The sequence below is a fragment of the Mixophyes fleayi genome, chromosome 6 (assembly GCF_038048845.1).
Source record: "Mixophyes fleayi isolate aMixFle1 chromosome 6, aMixFle1.hap1, whole genome shotgun sequence".
In the NCBI taxonomy this organism is placed as follows: domain Eukaryota; kingdom Metazoa; phylum Chordata; class Amphibia; order Anura; family Limnodynastidae; genus Mixophyes; species Mixophyes fleayi.
The window spans coordinates 75,621,862-75,642,654 of NC_134407.1; the positions used below are offsets into that span (position 1 = coordinate 75,621,862).

General features: G+C 39.7%; 1 protein-coding gene across 2 annotated transcripts in view; it reads right to left on the minus strand.

Annotated features, from left to right (window-relative positions):
* Positions 1-2,450: 2,450 nt before the first annotated feature.
* MAP2K6 (mitogen-activated protein kinase kinase 6) overlaps positions 2,451-20,793 on the minus strand; it is a 51,473-nt gene continuing 33,130 nt past the window's right edge. For both annotated transcript variants that reach the window (XM_075216869.1, XM_075216870.1), the window contains 9 exons: positions 20,160-20,273; positions 18,649-18,768; positions 10,296-10,412; positions 9,520-9,571; positions 9,159-9,286; positions 8,958-9,035; positions 7,200-7,339; positions 5,264-5,309; positions 2,451-4,225 (listed from right to left, as the gene is read on the minus strand). In XM_075216869.1, coding sequence (XP_075072970.1) covers positions 4,148-4,225; positions 5,264-5,309; positions 7,200-7,339; positions 8,958-9,035; positions 9,159-9,286; positions 9,520-9,571; positions 10,296-10,412; positions 18,649-18,768; positions 20,160-20,273 — 873 coding nt within the window. In that variant the 3' untranslated portion in view covers positions 2,451-4,147. The remainder of the gene's footprint in view (positions 4,226-5,263; positions 5,310-7,199; positions 7,340-8,957; positions 9,036-9,158; positions 9,287-9,519; positions 9,572-10,295; positions 10,413-18,648; positions 18,769-20,159; positions 20,274-20,793) is intronic.

The following is a 20,793-nucleotide window of genomic DNA, read 5'->3' on the forward strand; positions in this document are numbered from 1 at the left end:
TAGAAAAGTAGACCAGGCATTCCTGGTTGAATGCAGACTCAATCTACTCAATTTGCTCCAATTTTACAAATGTAAATGGTAATCAATGAAAGGACAGGGCGCATTTATGGGGGTGCTAATAGAACAATGTGCCTCTTGAAATCAAGCTGGCTGTTGCATCGTCCAGACGCAGTTGTTATGCGCAAGACCACTAATAAGTACAGCAATAACCATGTAATAGAGACTTTTACAAAGTCCATGTCCTGATATCAACCCACTGTCTTGATTTAAGACATAATACTGCACAGCATAATAAGAAACAAATCAGGCTGTTGAAGTAAATGAAGCGGGTGGTCCTGTAGCGGTAGCTGGCAGGATTTTGAAGAGACACGTCCAGCTCTGCCCACAATCCTACAAAAGTATACGCAGATTGATATTTTTTTTGAGGGCACGTCCAAAACCTGGTATTAAACCTGTGTCCAAAACCTGATATTAAACCTGTGTGTGTGTGACGCAGATACATCAGCACATTTGCACAAACAAAAATGTATTTCAGGAGCATATTTTTGCACCTTTGTAACTTATTTATAGTATATTTTCCTGGGTGCTGTAATAATAATTTTTATTATCCATATCTGTTCTTATTCTTTATGTATGGTGAACTGCACAGTATTTTGTAGAATGAATAGAACTGAGCTCATCTATTCTTGCCCTGTATCTTTGGATAAATGCACAGTACCACTTTCCTTCATCTGAAAGCAAGTTCCAGTATTTATTGGTATTTAAGTATGGGCAACTGTGCTTTTTCTGTATAGTTATCTACTTTGCCCTATGTATGAATTCCACATGACCACTTGCACAGCATGCCAAACTCGATTATCAGTGTCCTAACTCTTCATATCACATTTATGTCTTTTTTAATGCGTGACAACTATGTAATAATATAGTGTAGCGCCCCCACCCTCTCCTGTACATTCTATATGAAGCAGCTGCATTGACCTTTTAAAAAGTAGCAGCACCAATCATCAAATTAAAACACAAAAACAAAATACAGTACATTTTTAGGCACTTTGCTCCTGTGATTTGATATATAATAAAGTAAAGGATATGTACAATTAGAAGTATTCTGAAAAACACAATTCAGACATGCTAGCTTAAATAATGTCAAATAAAAATAGAAAGGAATGTAATGGGCAATGGTCCTGGCATGGAAACTACCGTTTCAATTTATTTTGACATTATCCAAATATGCCTGTTTCTCTTATGCAATAGAGACATTGTGTGATTTGAAAGGTTGTTTTGCATTTTGTGTACCCACACTAATTAGAATAAAAGGGCCATGATATATTTAATGTCCTACATGGATATAAATAATGGCTTGTAAATATATATGCTTGTAGCCAACACACAATATACACATAAGTGTATGTTAGAGCATATGAATGCATGCAGTACATAAGACATCCAAACATTTTTGAAAAACATGTGGCCTAGGTATACTGCTATATTAGGATAGGGTGATAGTTTGGAGCACAGATAAAGAATAGGGTTCTAACAACTGTGTAAATACACTTTTCTGAAAAGAATATTACGATGAATAACCATGGGTATGGCTGTTCATTTGTTTCAACCGGTAAGTGCTTGATGGTGCATGTGTTTTGTCACATGGCAGTTGGCAGTTCAGATACCTGGATCTCAGGTGGCTTTATTCAGTGCCGTTGGTCAATGCCAAATATACATGGCATGGGCTGGTAAGATTTATGGACATGCCCATGAATAATCTTACGTATGTTTTTGCTTGCTGTTTATGAGCAATCAAATTGTTTTGCCCTGTTTACATTAGTTTTCTGCAATTAAATATCGCTGAGAGTGTTTGGCTCAATGATCTCACCATTTCCTAGTGAAGCAACAGGCTGCGTTCTCATACATGTTGGTTCAGCCCACAAAAATGCTGCCTCCAATTTACTGTTCAATAGTGGGCTTACTTCTACATATACTTTAAATATTGAGTTGCAGCTTATATACAAGTGACCGTACTATTACTATTAGCAGGAATAGCAAATTATATATCATATTATGGGAACATTTGGATCTAGTGTAACTATAACTTGTAACCAAACTTTGGCGTTTACTTTAAAACTACTTTATTGCTAGCAGAATCTGTATTGCATTGAGCAACAGACTATAGCAATATCAAAGTCTATGAAATTGCTAATAACCAATGTCATCATTGAGACAAGAGGCACGGTGCCTCATGCCTCAGTCAGGTGACTGGTTACAGGTATACAGATAGGCTACATAATATCCCAGAATGGCATCCTGCACTGTATATTGCCGACGGGTCAATTTTAACATGGGAATTACGGCACATTTTCAGCAAAGCTAATTTAATTCATTCTAAGGGTAAACAACAATAAGTTGATGTGGAGACACAAAAATAACAGAGTTCACAAAAACACAAACAGACATGGTTTGACATTTAAAAATATAATTGATATGCAAGACATTTCATTGGATTGGAAATAAATGGCATTATTTCCTGGTGTGTATATTTTATTTTTTTTCTCATTCCTGACTTAACATAGTACAACCCTGTGGTAGTCACTGATATCTCAATAAAAGCCATACAACATTTCATGAATGAACATGACCTATATAAACTTGCCCTTTAGTAATACAAAACATTGCTATTTGTCATGGATGCCATGACCCAGTTTACCACGTGCAATGCATTGCATGGCCCTCTGGTTGCAAAAGATTTACAATTAGCAAATGAAAGGGAAAAAAAAAAAAAAGAAACAAAAAAGACAAGGTATGGGGAGGAGGAGTAGGCAAAAAGATAGATATGTCTGAATTGTCAGAGTTAAAAAGCCTACACAACATTTGTGCACTGCACCACACATTAAGTGTAGAGTTGATCAATTAAAGGCCATTGATTGTGAAAAGGGCTCAAAATCTTTACTTAATAAACATAAAAAAAAAAAAAAGTCTGAATCCTTAGCCAAATACAACTTCAATTAATAAAAATGGCTATTCAAGACCAACAATAATGATTCAAACCCTAATTAAAAGCAAGAAGATCACCCGCTGTTTCATATGGCCTTTAATCGCGAAGAAGCCGTATACCCAATGCATTGCAAGCCCCTCTGTCCGGATACAAGGGCTCCGTCCGCATTACACAGACCTTTTCCTAAACAACCTGAGGAGTAAAATGTACAACAGGGTGTTCAACGTTTCCAGGGAAAAAAAATAATTGGCCTTTAGTACCAATCACATGCCAGTACAAAAGAAATAAGCCTGTCCAGGTGTCACTCCACAGGGCAGATTTCCTCTGAAGTAGTATATAAGTAGAGATGCATCACTATATCATGTCCCAAGACAGCACTGTTCTAGTGTGTGTTTAGCTTCCTCCCCAGACTGCAACTGTGGTCAGTAACTCATATCGCTTCCGTTTGGCCATGAAAAAAAGAAAAGTTGCCATCATTTCCATCTAACTACTTGGCTTTAAAACGAAATGCAATCTAATTTCTTTTTTTAAAAAAAAAAAAAAATAGAAATTTTTCACACAGCCACGCCAGAATCATCGTTTACAAAAAAAAAATGGGGAGGAAAATTAAATATTTTAAAGAAAAACAATTTTAAAAAATATGTTGTTTTCACCCTTTCACCAGCAAAACCCTATAAATATTTGCCACCGTACTTCTCCCAGATCACACAATCTTCCTCTCAACAGACTTAATTAGAATACAGAACATAAATAGTTTCCAAAAAGGAAAAAAAAAAAACATTAGGGATGAGATAGGAAAAACAAAAAAACAAAAACCATACCTAAAGTAGCACCTAGAACCAAAACATCTAAAAGAATAAGAAACCTAAATGACTATAAATGCAAACGGCAGCAAATGGGTGGAAGTGATCCCATTCCGGTAAGATGCATCTGGTACAACTGCTGCACTGCCAGAGGCTCCAATGGCAGCACAGGGGTTATACTTCTGCACTGAGGAGGCCAACAGAAACAGATATGGAGTCCAGTTTTCCCAGTCCCATTATGCATTTCTATGGGTACTTAAAAGTACAGCAGCCATTTAATGCCGCCCTGTGTCCTGTAGGAGGAGAAGTCCGTGCGAAAGATGAGAGAGGGGTTGGGTGGGTGCCACGCGGCATTTATTTAATCTCCCAGAATCAGTTTAACGAAGGACGCCACATCAGTGTTCTTGGATTCATGCAGTGTAAAGAACTGGTGTTGCTGTGGGGAAGAAAAGTAACAGACAATTAGAACCAAGATCCATTACATGGAAATACTTTTCGCAGCCCACACATTACAAAGCATACTGCCTGCAAAACGGCTGCTGCTTAAGGAGACTGGGGGCGACCTGTTAAAACTGAACCCAAGACGTGATGAATGTTGTGTTGTAAACCGATATATACACTACTCCTGTGACCGCTGAACTGGTTGAAAAATGATCTGATGTCTTCATATCTTTTAGAAAGAATTTTCTATAGAGCATATTAGAAGGATTTGTAATTAAGTCTACTGAATTATTGAAGTAAATATCCAGTGCTTGGTACAAATCTTGTTTTGTATAAGATTACCACTTGTGCTAGTCTTGGTTTGCATGGATATTTTTTGGTTGTTCAATTGCAAAAGTGAAATGACGCACATTGCTTTTTTATCTGTATGATTTTCTTTCCATCCCATGGATAATGATAATGCCAAGCAAAAAGCAGCCTAAGCAGGACTCCCTCTTTTAACCATATATTTAATGCTACCTTATTTGTAGCGAAGTGACAATATACCATTTACCTGTAGCATATAAAATGTATGTCGTTCTGCCGAGTTTTAACCGGAATGGTGTCAGATTTGACCAAACTCTCAGTCCAAAGTCTGACATATGCAGCTCAGTGGAAATGACTTGATTTCATGAAGTACAACTAGTGCTGTTAGACGAGGTATGACAATAACCAGTATCTCACACGGTGAGAGATACCGATCAGATGTTGACAGAGATCGGCAGCCCTCTAGTACACACACACACGCGTGTGGGTCAAAAATTGGCTACCACAAATGTAGCTTGTATGGGCAGCTATAATAGAATATATGTAAGGAGTGCAACAAAGAACACAACTTCCAATGATTATTGTGAGAGCAGTAACAAGCATATAGGCAATGGTAAGTACTAGCTTAGGGTAGAATTGTTCGGTCGGTGTTGGGTAGTGTGACACACAAAAAAAACAAACAAACTGTAAATAAAGCTCCGATCTTAACATCAGATTATATACTTGCCATGAGCTCTGGGTAAGTGGGACGCTCTTTGGAATTCTTCTTCAAGCTGTGAAAAATAGAGGTTGATTTAGGACACATATGAGAATATTTTAACACAGATGTTGAAAACCTATTAAATAACCTTCTGCGCACAATTTGCTTCTCACATCAACTGCAGGTATAACCATGTAATAATAATAATAAAAATAAAAATAATAATAATAAAATAAGTGTTTTTTTCAAAGCACAATTTATGGTGGTCGAAATTACTAAGGATAAAATAAAAGTAGTTCATACTACTTCTAACTTTAACATATTCTTTGTCAAATTTTTGCCAGTGCCTTGATCCAAATTCATCATTTTCCATTATTTGTGGTGGTGGAGGGGGGGGGGGGGGTTTCCATGAAAAAGCATTCACCACTCCAATGTAAAAATTTGCTACCTAGGATGCCATTTACTGGAGCATTTTTAGTTCATCTCATCCTAAAACAGTGTTGGCTAACCTGTGACACTCCAGGTGTTGTGAAACTACAAGTCCCCGCATGCTTTGCCAATATATAGCAGCTTATTGCTGGAAGGGTTTGCTGGGACTTGTAGTTTCACAACACCTGGAGTGTCACAGGTTAGCCAACATTGTCCTAAAACAAAGATTGCAACTTCTGATTGGTCCTCCAACTCCCCGGATTTAATATCCAACAGATATTAAATCCGTCAAAATGGCTTCAATACAATGCAGATGAGTCAGCTCTGTCCTAAGCTACTGTCAACATGGCCATTACTGAATGCTGCATTTATCCTGCCAGAAAAAGGCAGCATTCTTAAACTGGTAAAAAGGTTCTTTCTGTAGTAACAATACATTCTACGGGAAACAAGGTTTCCCTGTCACATCAAAGAGCTTCAGTGTATGCAGTTCTTTCCAGATGAATTACTTGTGTGTCAGGAATCCCAGGCTATCCCACTGAAAGTAGTGTGTCGCATGCAATAAGAGTTTCTGACACCTTCGACAGGCTAATCTTTTGACACTAGCCTTACCCTGGTCTGAATGTCAGAACAGCTCGGTTGCCTTAGAGAACCATTTAAAAGATGCTCACAGTTAGCTGCAATATTTACGTAAACATCCTCCCACAATCTGTTCCTGGATTTAATTAGTAAATATCCCTTTTTTTCACCTCCTATTCCAGATTAAATTGTGTATTTCCATGGTCATAAAATCTTCACACTTAGCATTTACAGCATATCATGTTTTAAATCTAGAGATAAAATAAGTGTTTTGTTTAAAAACACTTTAATTTTCTTCTTCAAAGTTGTGACTATTTCATACTGCAAAGAGTCATCAAAACAAGTGAGAAAACACCAGATCTCTATGCAACGGTTTAATTGCAGCCATGCCAAAAAGACAAGACAAGAATGATCAGCAGCTGGATAGCAGCAAAGGTCAGTGTCAGACCGTGCGACATCCGTTCCAGCATAGCCTTACTGTTTCTCACTGGTGGAATAATGCTACCCATCCTCAGTCAGGATGTTTCCTGTGATTGCTTCCGCCCAAGTGATCTTGGGGAAACTTTCCAGACAGACAATAGCAAGACAGGTTGCATCAGACACAACCAGTAAAACGTGAGCTGTTACAAGACATTTGGGATTCTTGAAACCTAAGGGGAAGCTCTGTCGGAAATACCTTTTCTCGTCTTACCAAGTGGTAAACATATTGCTCACACTTACAGTATTAAATACGCGTTAATCTACTAAGGGCCTGCAGTATTAATGCCATAAAGTAAACATGGTAGAATATGAACACGTTTAGGATGAAAGTGGCTAAAAACTCAAAGTCAACTTGTCTGAACAGAGACTAGATTAATAGATGGCGGAATATAACGTTGCAAGTTGTCGGACACTTACCCGTAAACAGATTGTGTGCTTTTGTTTGAGAGCATACAAAGTAGTTTTATTTATCACTTACCACTTTGAGGTAAAATCAACAAAATCAGCAGAAAACTTATCCGCAGGCAACTGTGGAGATGGCTCTTCGACCACTTGTTTCAGTTGTTGGAAAGGGGTCCCCCATGAGTCATATGGAAACCGCAGAATGGCAAGCTCAATCTAAGGCATGAGAGCGAAGTCACAAAAAAAACTAATGTGAAAATGTGAATAACAGCACAAAAGGAGCATTTTACAACCTCACGGTACTAAAACAAGGTCTGTCATATTTCTTTCTTCACCATACATATATTTACAGGTAAACCAAGTGGAAAGAATAAAAAAATAACCATTACATTGATAACGGAAAATCTCAGTTTCTAACAAAAATAAACAAATGTTTGAATCTACCGCCACCATGTGGAGTGAATCTGTAAGTGTGACCTCTTAGTTGTCGAACAGGTAGCATTACTAAAAATCATACTGCAAAGCAAAAAAAAATCTCCTATTGGTATGGTAACACTAGAAGCAATGGTTTAAATGTACTTAAAACACATGTAAAAAGCATTTAAAAGCACTTGAGGTAAAATATAAAGAACAAGCACATCTTTGTCGTGCATCGTGAAAAACAGTCATGTCTTATTTGAACAACCAGTGAACATGGACTAAGTCCCAAGAGACATAATAATAACCATCAGTACAACATCTCAGTAGAGAGTATTAACGCCTCCAAAAAGGGTCAAAGGAACATTTACTAAGACAGACACAATGGTCTGTGACTCAGAGTGTCACCATCAGGTAATGCATTGATGAAAGTAAACTGTTTTCATGCTAAATCAAAGTGTGGTAAAGGGGTACATTTTTAACCATACATGTCCTTTAAATGTTACCATAAATATAGGCACCATTGGGGGCCCTCAACTTTTATTTACTTAATCTTCGTTTTACATGAACGTAACTAGACAAAGCCCGGATGGTATCAGGCCCCAGATGATGTATTCCAGACTCCACTCATCGTTACCAGGCCACAGGCAGCCCAATCACCGGAGTACATCATCAGTTCAGATAAACATCTGTGCTACACCACGGGTAGTGTATGTATAACCACCAGTAAATATTATCTGTGCAAGTGGCGAGTTCTGTGCCAACAGTACAGTGTTCATTACAAACTTGTGTGCCTTATAAAGAACAATGCTCCCCGTATTACGGATTTTACGGTCACTGACAAGGCAGGATTACAGATATAAAAAGCATGCAAGATATTTTAAATAACAGGACAGATCTATTGTTCAGTCAAAACACTGTTGACAAATGAGATGAAGGACTCAAATGTTGACTTTTAAATAAAAGCATCATCACTGTTTTCCTATGTGAGAACATAGAAGGTAATTACCTGCAGTCAATTAAATTAATATGCACAAACCAACTGGATCCCTATGAATAACTCCATAAAGCCCTATGTCCACTAGGCGGAGTATGAGGCTATACAGCCTTTATAACATCATGCAGGAATTCACTGTGTTTAGTGTAAACAGAAAGGACTGCAGCAACCTACTCTTCGAAAGTGACAGACACAAAAACATCTTTATTTTTAATTCAACATGAATGCCTGCTGAGTCTTTCTCCTCTCCCCCTCCCTGTGTTTAGAATAGTGCTGCAGGGGTACTGGGAGTTACAAAGAAGGACAAACAACAAAATATACAAGAGGTGTGATATACAATTAGTGTTTGATGTACAGAAATAGTTATGTATACACTAGGCATGATTTAGGGTTTCTAATGAGAAAAACATTATTTCGTACCATAGTAATTCCAAGGCTCCAAATGTCAGATTTCACACTGTATCCTTTCTGATTCAGTTCTGGGTTTATTCTCTCAGGCTGCATAAAAAAATACAAGTATAGGAGCATTTAAAGTCCTGATCCACACTGCAAAGTACCTACATTATCAGCAAACGGAACTTATGTCAGAACAAATTGACAAATGCAGCACTGAGCACTTACAGCCATGTATGGTTTGCAACCGGCATCCATTGTTTTGGCTACAGAGTCAACTAAATATCCGCTGATTCCAAAATCGCACATCTTCACCTGGCCCTGCGTGTTGATGAGAACATTGGAGGGTTTCACATCTAGTAATTAAAGAAAAAAACAGCCCTTTTTAGTGAAAAGTTGAACCACACAGAAACTGGAACATCATTTTATCTTTGCATTGTATGATCAAGAGAGACTCCAAAATGCATTTAAGGGACAAGTCTGCTCATACATAGGTTATTTGGAAACACTTTGTAAAGAACAATCCAATGTAATACACTGTAAATGCCTGAACAAACATGAATATGGCAGAAGTGTCTTTAGCACTTACCTCTATGGATAACAGAGAGTTTACTATGTAGATGTTCTAATGCTCTAACAATCTGGAAGAGAGAGCACATGACGCAAACATGAGAAGGAAGCTCTTCATTGTGTCTCTTCTAACACAATTATAGAGATCACAAGGATTTAGGCTATCACTGGAGGTCAAAACCGTAGGTGCGCAGCACATATTTCCACAAAAGCAACTTTTTGTGCACAAGGAATCTCCACAAGTGCACACTCCAATTCTTTTTGAGGTGCTTTGAGAAAGAATATGTGGGATTATCCCCCTAGATGGGAATACGAATACGTGCCAGAGTTAAATCACTGAGTTAAGTCACTTCAGTGTTGGCTATTATCGCGATTAAAGACAGTATAGGACATCAGGTTTGTCTTAAAAATTTACAAATGTGTCACATGAAATTAAACTAAAATGACTACTGCAGATTGCTACATGAATCCCATGCTTGTTGTCGGCTCAAAATCAGATGTATTAGTGCAGGTAGCTGCATTCAGCATAACGCACATATACAGTAACTTCCCAAGCTGATGGGAGATAGACCCCAAGAAGTGTATGTCTGGCTACTGGACGCAACATTTTATTAATGCCCTACGCTACCGTGAATGAGTGATCTTTATGGCTTTGTAAAAGGACAGTTTTTCAGAAGTGTACTGGGAGCTATCTGTGGACGTGTCCATATGTTTAGTTACTACGATGAAACGTGTCAAGCATATCTCAATACTGTTCATGATATACAGATATATGGCTCACTTCTCACAACTTACAGAAACTGCTATTTTCCCCAGTATGTCCTCTGGGATTGTTAATCCTTTGTCTATCACATGCTTGTAGAATTTGTCCAGTGATGTATCCATAAGCTCCATGCAAATCCAAACATCACCCTGCAAGGGAGGAACATAAAATAGCGGTGATGTGTGGGCCAACGGAAAGCAGAACGAAATCATTTTTATCAGAAATGTAAGTTGATACAGATTGATAAGCCAGGAAAAGATTGGCATCTCCACAGAACATAATATAATACAGTCATGATTGCAATATCAAATTATAGCACAGGTTTATAACTAAAAATTTAGAAATAAAATTTATAATTATTTACAATTTAGCAACAGAACTTAAATGAGAACATGTGCCAAACATTTTAATTTCGGTGCCATAAGTGGCTCATGCAACAAAATATTGGTTGGCTTATTTGGCCACCATTGTACAGAGTAGGCCCCATTCTTAACCATCAAAATCCAATCAGATTGAATGCCATTGGTTTTTTTTCATGACAATGGAAAATTAAGTCGGCCATTGACCCCCAAGAACATGAGTGAGTTGTTGGCTAAATCTTAAATAGTAGTGAAATTCCAACCATATTAAATCACTACAACCGATGTATCTTGTCCCTCCTAGTGAGATGACAAAATCGGACTGCAGGTCACCTAAAAATTGGACTATGGCACCTAACTCCTGGGGAGCCACGTCCTGCATGAATCAGGACATCTGTACCTCATTTCTGTGGGCTGCCGAGTCACGCTATTCTTGGAGAAGGTGGCTTGTGTATGTGCTCTGATCATTGACACTGGTATCTAATTGACGCCCCAGAATGTCAGGCACACAATCCGCCTTTATGGAGTGCCAAATTTAAACTTGCTCAGAGATGAACTGATCTGTGGTCAAATGTGCTCATTGGTGGCACATCAGTAACCAGAATGGAACGGATGTATGATCAGTACCCCCTTGAGCAAATGCAGAAGAGCAGTGTGGTGGTGAGTAAAGGAATAATGATGGAGAGAAAATAAAAAAGATAGGACAGCAAGTTAATGAGGGGCGTTAATAAAGATGTGGTATAAAGGCGTTAAAAATGGTGTAGAATCAAGTGTTTAGTAATGATTGATGCAGAGGTTAATGATGGAGGGTTTTAGTTAATACTGCAGGAAGGACGGTTAAATAATGACTAGCCTAGTGACGGGGTGGTGGTGATTAGGGGCACAGGATGGCGATAGTGAGGTAGGGGACATGTTGATAGCGGGATTATAAGGAGGATGATGACACAATTGCATGGAGAAGGGGATCGAGTAAACAATGATGATGCTGAGGAAGGGGGTAAATGGGTTTGAAAAGGGAGAGGGATCTTAGAGAATGGACATGAGGTGTGGACAGAAGAGTGAGATGAAGAAAATGATTGATGTATAGACAGAAGGGGGACAGATAAGGGTTATGATGTTGAAGGGAGTGTAATGTCTGCAAGAGGGGTGAGCGACGTTGTAAAGGGGATGGGGGCTATGTGTAAGCCCTCTATTAGCAGATACCAAATAAAAAAAAAAAAGGTTTAAAATTTGCCTGGCACCCAAATTTTTAGGCAGAAAATATACAAAGTATGGGTAACGGCTTCTGACTAAATTGGTCCTATTGTGTTTTGTTTGTTCTGTGTGCAGTAGAATTATATGATAAGCTCCAGTGAGGCAGGGACGGATGTCAATGATTATACATTATCCTATTGTAAAGACTGTAATATGATGGTGCATATAAAATATCTTTATTTGCGTATTTTATAATAATATTATTTGTAAAATACACTTCTATACAAAAAATATAGAGATAACTAATCAACTTTTTGTCTCCATGCTCGATAAGTCTAGATACTGTATCTCCTGCTAATTGAATTAGTTGGGAGCACTTAATCGTTTCATTTCTGTGTCATGGGAAATTTTTGATTGTTTTTCAAGATTTTTCAAATTTTTTCAAGTTTCAGTCCCTATTAGTATTGGACTAGACGCATAGATAACAGTGGGTTCTTTTTAGGGTGCATTTTACTATGGTCTGAGCACCGTATTGCATTAAGTCTTTAGATTCTACTCATCCAAGATGTCCTCAGTTTTGAAGTGGGCAGAGATAGAACAACCTGTAACCAATCAGGTCATCAGAATGTTCCCATTAGCAGGAAATTAGTATGCTGTGGCCACATCCATGCGAGTCATTATATCAGTAAGGAGAGGGCTGCATGTGACATTAGCAGTGTCATAATGTGAGGATGGGAATGGAGGTAAACAGGAAGCCTCAGACAGCCTTGGATACTGGAGTTTATATCTACACCAAGCAGCTAATCTTCTCTCAAGGTTGTGCAGGGTGTAATACTTTTACTACTAACAAACAACTTCCAAAAGGACACACTTCTGCATTATTAAATGGGGTCAAAATACCAAAAAATCAAAAAGAGCTTTCATAGCGTCAGATCAATAATCAGGGGAATTATTTACACTGCTGCTATTTCAGGGCCCATTGTATAGCCCTGCACATAAAAACCATACAAAACAAAAAGCGCTGTGAAAAATAAAAATACCTTCTGTAAAAATATCCAGATAATAGAGTAAATAGGAACTAGATGAATAATTGGCTCATATAAAAATAGTACAATTTATTAGACACTCAGGACTTTCTCAGAGCTCCGAGTCTTTGAGGACGATATGCGTCAGATGTTTGATTGTTGGCTTCAACGCTAGGCATTAATGGCACCAGGTCCAAGCAGAACTAAAATTTTCCTCCCAACGTTTCCCTCAAGACCGCAAGCGGTCTTACACCTGCAGACCGCAGCCGAAGTAGTAGTGAAGTTATCAGATTTTTATGCCGGCAGCAGTTCTAGCTACTACAGGAGAAGTTTGTATTTGACCGAATTCCCTTCGGAGGGTGGAGATATTTATCAATACGGTAAGAAGTTTACTAAATTCTTTCTTTGGACTGCATATAATTTATAGGACATTCAGATGGAGAGGATTGGGATCTACATTATCCAATAGGATCCGATTTATTTTGGCTCTCCATATTTGAACATTGGGATTGTCTATATAAGACCTACCTCTATGAGAGATATATCTCCCTAATATCGGTCAAGGATTCCTAAAGTGTTATAATGGATTTTGTGATTTAATTTCTGGGTATTTATTAGTCATAGTGGTGCCATATTATTCTGAAGCCTTTGTCTGATTATTCAATTCTCTCTCTGTAAGTGGTGGTGTTGATGTTTTTTTTATATACCGTATGTGTATGTATTAGTTTATTTTTATGCTATAGGTATGCCTTTTCTTTATTTATTGTTATGTTTAATAAATTGTACTATTTTATATCAGCCAATTATTCAGATAGTTACTACTTACTCTATTATCTGGATAGTTTTACAGAAGGGGTCATTTTTTTTTTTCACAGAAGTTCTTTTGCTTTCGAACAAATGACGCTTACAGTGGATAAGATGCCAGCAGTACTCCACAGCAGACAGTGCCATAATCCTGCTATGCACAGAACTGCTGTATTTTTATGGAGGCATTTTTCATCACTCATGTAGGCTTCTCCATTAAGCCTACTAACAAGTGCTATTATACTTTCAATATAGCTCTGTGGGGATATGCACTACACTATTCTCATTTAATGTATCTATCATTCCACACACATTTGTGGTATTGCTCATTGATGATAGTTTGCTGGCTTGTCAATGTACACCATACAATAAAAACCCCTTAACATTCATAGCAACACATACCCCTGAAACAGTCTTCTGGCCAAAACACGTAGGGTAATAGTGCTGCTCTCTTTCATCCGGGTTATTATTGAAATTCAGGCAATAATGCCCTGAATAAAGTGCTGTATTCTTAAAAAACAGACACTCTATGAGAGTATCTAATTAGGACTTGTTCTAGAATTACAAATAAGCTATTGATTTTCAATACTTGGTGAAAGCATTTTTCTACAGCATCAAATAAAAAGAGATTTTTATACTCCGATTCCATATGGGGGACACTGCTACCATAGGTTGAGAAAGTGGAGGTAGAGTTGGCACTTACTAGGTTAACTTTGTTAATGTATAAAAGCTGAAAAACCCCTCCCCTCTGCAACCCCCTGTAGCCTCTCCAGTCCAAGTATAAAGCCCCAAGGAAGGGGAGACAACCAACCAGAGACCACACAGCAGAAGAGCAGAAGGGAGGGAAAGCAATGTCCCCCAGATAGAATGAAAGTGAAAAGATTATTTTTCTACTTGCAATAAATCAGTTTCTCCGATTCTGGGGGACACTGCTATCATGGGGACGTTCTAAAGCAGCCCCCTTAAGGGAGGGACTGCTCCGACAGCCCGACACGTAGAGCACACTGCCAAAAGCAGCGTCTGCTGATGCAAATACATTGAATTGATAAAATTTGCTTAAAGTTTGGACCGAGGACCACGTGGATGCTCTACACAACTGATAAGCTGAGTCCCCATTTCGTGCAGCCCAGGACGTCCCCACTGAATGTGTAGAATGGGCTACAATACAATCAGGCACAGGTCTGTTAGCACTGACATAAGCCTGCTTAATAGTAGAAGTAAGCCACCTAGCAATCGATTGTTCAGAGGCCGTCCATCCTCGTTTAGAGGAGTCAAACAAAACAAAAAGAATCTGTGCGGCAAGTCTTTGATGTTCTCCGGACATAAATTCTTAGAGCCGTGACCACATCCAGAGACTCCATGGAACCTGTCCCCGAAGACTGTGGGCCACTCTTTAATACTGGAACCACTATTTTTTGGTTCACATGAAAGCTGGACAGCACCTTTGATAGGAAATGCGAACTGTTCTGAGAACCACCCTATCATTGTGAAAGATAAGATATGGTTCACATGAGAGCGCACACAAATACTGAAACTATGAGCAGATGCAACAGCTAGTAGAAATACAACTTTCATAGTCAAGAACCTTAATTCTGCAGTGCGTAATGGTTCAAAGGGAGGCCCTTGAAGCATGTTTAACACCAGGTTAACATCCCATCCCGTTAGAGGAACATATGGAGGCTGGATATGTAGGACTCACTGCAAGAAGGTCCTGACATCCGGCATGTTTGCCAGGCGCAGGTGAAAATATACCGAAAGAGCCGATATCTGTACTTTCAGCAAACCTAGACGAAGGCCCGCACCCAAGCCATACTGGAGAAAAGCCAGAATCCTGGAGAAAAGCCAGTACCCATGGAGGACAAAAGGCAGCCATGTGGCATGGTCGGTTCTCAACATCTGATGTAGGTTTTCCAGATGCACTGGTAAATACGTGCCAAAACTGTTTTTCTAGCCCGAAGGAGGGTGTTCACTACCTGTGGAGAGACCCCTCTGGACCTCTACAGGCTGGCCTCAACAGCCATGCCGTTAAATTGAGCAGAGGCAATTACTGATGTTTGAATGGTCACTGCTGAAGGAGGTCTTCTCGAAGAAGTAATTTCAGACACGGACCTACCGCTAGCTGCAGAACTTCTGCGTACCAAACTCGCCTTGGCCAAGCGGGAGCCACTAGTATGACTGGGAGTCCCCCTTGCTTCACTCGTCGAAGTACTCTGAGAATCATAGGGTTGGGAGGAAACAAGTATTCCAACCTGAAGTCCCATGGCATCGTCATTACGTCGCTGGCCACCCCCAAGAGGTCTCTTGCTCGAGAGCAAAACTGAGGCACCTTCCTGTTGTGACACAATACCATTAAGTCCAGGTCCGGAATCCCCCATCGTAGGACCAGCGACTGGAAGACATCCAGGTGGAGCGACCACTCACCCGGCAATATCGCACGTCTGCTGAGAAAGTCCGCTTCCCAGATTTGGATTTCTTTGATAAAAATTGCTGATATAGCGGGGGCGTGGTTCTCTGCCCAGGTCAAGATCTGAGCAGTCACCCTCATTGCTCCCGCGCTCCTGGTGCCCCCCCGTCTGTTGACATAAGAGGCTTTGGGACCAAAAAGCGATTGGAGTAGAACCCGTCTCTTTTAGTGCTCCAGAACCTGGTGGATGACTTTAGCGGAAAGAAGAGAGGCAACACATGTAAGCATCGCCTCTTTCTTTCGAGGGTGGTTGTGAAGAACCGACAAGTTGGCGGACCTGATGGGTCTATCATTTATCCTCTCGTCATGATCCCCCGAATCAAACGGTCTTCTGAGGACACTGCCCACTGATCTCTGAATAGTAGCAGACGTCCACTCACTCCCGAAGCCGCTAGGAGGGGAGGGAGACCGTCAAACTGACTGTTTTTTGTGGAAGCTTGGGAGATGGACGTTTCGTGGAGAAGGAAGACCTGCCTCTATACGATTGTCCTCTAGAGGCTGAAGTTCTGTCTCTGGCCCCTATCTGGTTGTTTCCAGGATGCTTCCGCTATTTCCTTCAGTTCTACTGATGGAGGAAAGTGGATCACACGTTTCCAAGCTTTTTTTGAAGAGACTTTGATCTGATGTTCTAGTCTCTTCTAGATTCAGAATACCTAATGTTTGAGGAACTGCTACCACCAGGTCAAAATGAGGACAGACGGAGACCCAGCCTGTCCCAAGTCTGTGGACTCGGCGGTCCCCGTAGTCCTGCCTGTTACTAGGGGCTCAATTGCTACTGAGGTAGTGGGAAGAACTGCCGCAACCACTGGAATCTCTGTTGGTTTAGATAGCTGCTTAACCAATGTCTCAACCCCCTGCGTCAGGGAATTTGCCCATGCTGGTGTTTCTGCTGGTGGCGGAGCACTAACCTGAGCCTGCACAGCCAGGGTACCCCTGGTGCAGTCAGCACAAAATGCCCCCGGGTCCTGTAGTCCTATTGGTAACTTATCTTTACACTTGGAACAGGAATTATCTTTTATCAGACAATTTTTAAGGGAACAGTATAACAGTAAAAGAATGAAATACAGGCAATCGCTCACAAGCAAACAGAAAAATACTAACTAATCTATGGCAGACTCTGCTGCATCTATATTATGTAGCAGTTGCTATTGGCAGATTTCTGGTGGCCAATTTTCTTATTGCACAAGTACCCCGCCTCCTTTGCTGAGGAGGGGTCTTGGTATAATCCAATATGGCAGCCCCCGACGCTCCAATTTACAGACGCTCTTTGCTGCTTACGCAGCTCTGGTATCCGGGTCCTGTAGCCAGCTGTCAGCGGCTATAATCCACTTGTCAGCGCTTATTGATTTGTTAAATAAAAGTGAAAAACCAAAACTAAAAAACAAAAACTTTGTGAGAGCTGCCAGGCTCTCACTGTCTGAATAAGTGTGCTCTGCCAGAGCACACTGCTGCAACAATTAAGTTAAATTTCGAAGAAAAACAGAATAATTTCTTAATAAAATAAAATGAAGCCCAACTCCCTTGGGCACTTAACTAAGACTGGAGAGGCTACAGGGGGTTGCAGAGGAGAGGGGTTTGTCAGCTTTGATACATTAACAAAGTTAACCTATTAAGTGCCAACTCCACCTCCACTCTCACAACCCATGGTAGCAGTGTCCCCCAGATAAGATGAAAGAGAAACTTGTTTGTTTTTTTAAAAAAAATGCTACACTATCATGTAACTTTATATGTTACTTACATATCCCAGGTTATCTATGCTTAAGAATCGTGTAAAATTCTATATCACTACCCAGGTGCCACCACAGACGTGGCTCAGGAGTCAGCGGATATATCCGCTACTCAGTACTTGAAAAGGATCCCTCTGCATCAGTACGGGTATTATAAAGTACCCCTTCTGATATGTGATTCAACTTTCTTTTGATTTAATTCACCAGGGGGTACCTCCGGTTTCTCGCAATTTATCACAGAGGCTCTGTGTCATGTCCATTCAGTACCGCTAATGCTGACCACACACTTCTTGTGGTGTTACAGGTGTGTAGCCCTAAAATAATCCCAGTGAAAGATAATAATCCAAGTGAAATTGATTATCATCACTGCCCATTTTAGGAGATGCAATCTGATCTCCATCAGCCTGTGTGTGCAGTCATCTTTTCTCATGTTATATTCCTCAACTGATACCAATGTTTACTTTAGTACCCCAGTGTACAGCACTGAAAATTATTTTAGCAGTTTATAAATAAAACCTAAAAAATATTACATTCAGAGAAGAATATCATTACTACAACTGCATACTGGGGCCAATACCATGCTTACTCTCCACGAAGGCCTTCACAGAAAATGAATGCGGCACTTTAATAATACTAGTTTTCCCATCAATACCTTGTGTCTCAAACACACACACACACACACACACACACACACACACACACACACACACACTAGAGGTCAATGGCTTTTACATAATTTATAATGAAAATCAAATTCTCAATAAAAAATAATCTTAAATCAACTAAAATACTGAAACAATTAAAATGGATACCTCTCTAAATAATGCTCCATAAAATGTTACAGTAAAGTGACAATCTACTGTGCGCATAGAGATATCTAGGTCCATCAGCAGCCTCTTCTGCTCCTGGCTGTTCACAGTTGCTCTAATACGCTGTGGAGAGGAGAGATTAAAGTTAGATTGAACACAATCAGATCAGTAGTCATGTCGCATAAGTACTGTTATCCTTCACCTTAATGTTCACTGCTCTGCAAGGCTAATTCTATCCAAAACTAAAAATGTCGTTTTAGGTAGAATAAGTTGACAAAATGAAAAAGGGTTTTAATTAATAGCACTCTGTGGATTCGGTGGCTCACCCGATGTGTGTGTAACAATTTGAAGATGCCTCCCTGTTAGCTCTCAATTCATGCAAAGAAGTTCACAGGGGGAGAGCTTTAACAACCCAGAATAAGGAACTCCCGCTTGGACTGTTACACTAGTCAGGGGAACCTTCCAAATCTACTCAACTGAAATTATAGTTTAAAAGCTAGGGTGCTTGTACAATAATGCTGATGTTGACAATACCTCAGGGGTAACTAATTCATACTGGGTTGCTATTTCTGTTTGACAGCTATTGGTTTGGGTTTTCCCATTGGTACACAGTTGGAATGGACCAGTTGGGAAATACTCCCTTAGCAAACCTTAAATAGGTCTCTTCCTTGTTTCAGTAAGTATTTACAGTGACATGTTCCAATAAAATTACATTAATGCTTTTCCTACCTAAGGCGTCTAGTGATAATAGGTGTCAAAGTCACAGCAGTCTCCAGATCCGCAGCGAGACGGCTCTCGCCAGTACATCTTAATAATCTGCTGTATACTCTGCCAAAGATGCACTCACATTTTACAGCTGCATTTGGCAGCTGTAAAATTAGTGTCGTTTGAACATCATAATAAACCACAGTGTATTGTATCTGCCACTTTCACCAATGTTTGATGGCCAAGAAACCAAACAGGCGGTGTACCTTGAAACATGTGTGTACCAACAAAAATTGTTTCTAGGGTTCTATCGGTACTATACTGCATACAGCTACTTCGAAGAAGAAAAAAAAGATAGAGCCGACTAGGCAGCAAGGAGCACCATCTTTAAACACAACAGCTAGCCAGGTCTGCTGCTGCAGCACTTAGCTTAGTCTCACAAGATGAGACTTTGATTCTGGCTCTCTAGCGAGACTGAAAGTTCTGCAGTACTGTACATTGAGTGGGTCTGGCAGCAAGTGAGCAGAGAATTCATTCTGATTTTCTACCAGACTGTATTTCACTAGTGCAGTAAGTTACTCAGTCCAAAAGTGCAACATCTGCAGCAGAACAGGAAAAATACAGGAAAACCCACAATAGCTTGAAGCCCACTGTAGACTGAATTTTGCTAAGCCCTGTACAGTATACAACTTCAACAAATAATTAAAAAGAACTTTGCTTCTGGATACTCATCAAGGTGGATTGCACTCAAATGTCAGATTCAAACAGGGATATAATGCAAAAAATATATATATATTGCAGTCTCTTACTTTTACTGCCATTATCTGTTCGCTGGGTACATGTCTCATCTTTTCCACCACTCCATAGGCCCCTCGGCCAAGTTCTTCTATTGGCAGAAGGTCATCTGCTTTTACCTCGAAGTTCTGAACACAAAGAGTAGAATTTAACATCAAACAGAACAGCATGAATCGTTTACAAGTTGAAAAGGAAATCATGGGAGACCCAAACCAACCATTTAATGTACCATTATTCTTTTGTAAAACAAAAGGGATATTTGCAGCCCAATGCCTGTACAACCTAGCAGTTCTGTTTTCACCTTTTACTGCACTTAATATTAATCATTAATATGATGCATATAGTTTATTACCACCTATTGATACAAACCACTGTGGTGCCTACAGTTCCAACATGTTACATTATAAGGAAAGCAGTACTAGTAGGAAGATCCCTCAAATTCATGCATCGTCAATCAAAATAAAGCTGCAATCCCCTCAAACTCTGGTGTGTGTTTTCTCACATAAACCACTATGGTAATCTTTAAGAAGACACATGACGTTGTTCATTTTCCTTAGGTTTTCCTACAAGGTGCTCTTAAATTATTTCTAGTTTACCAAGTGTCATGTGATTGCTATGACAACCAGTAAACGAAATATGATGCAGTGA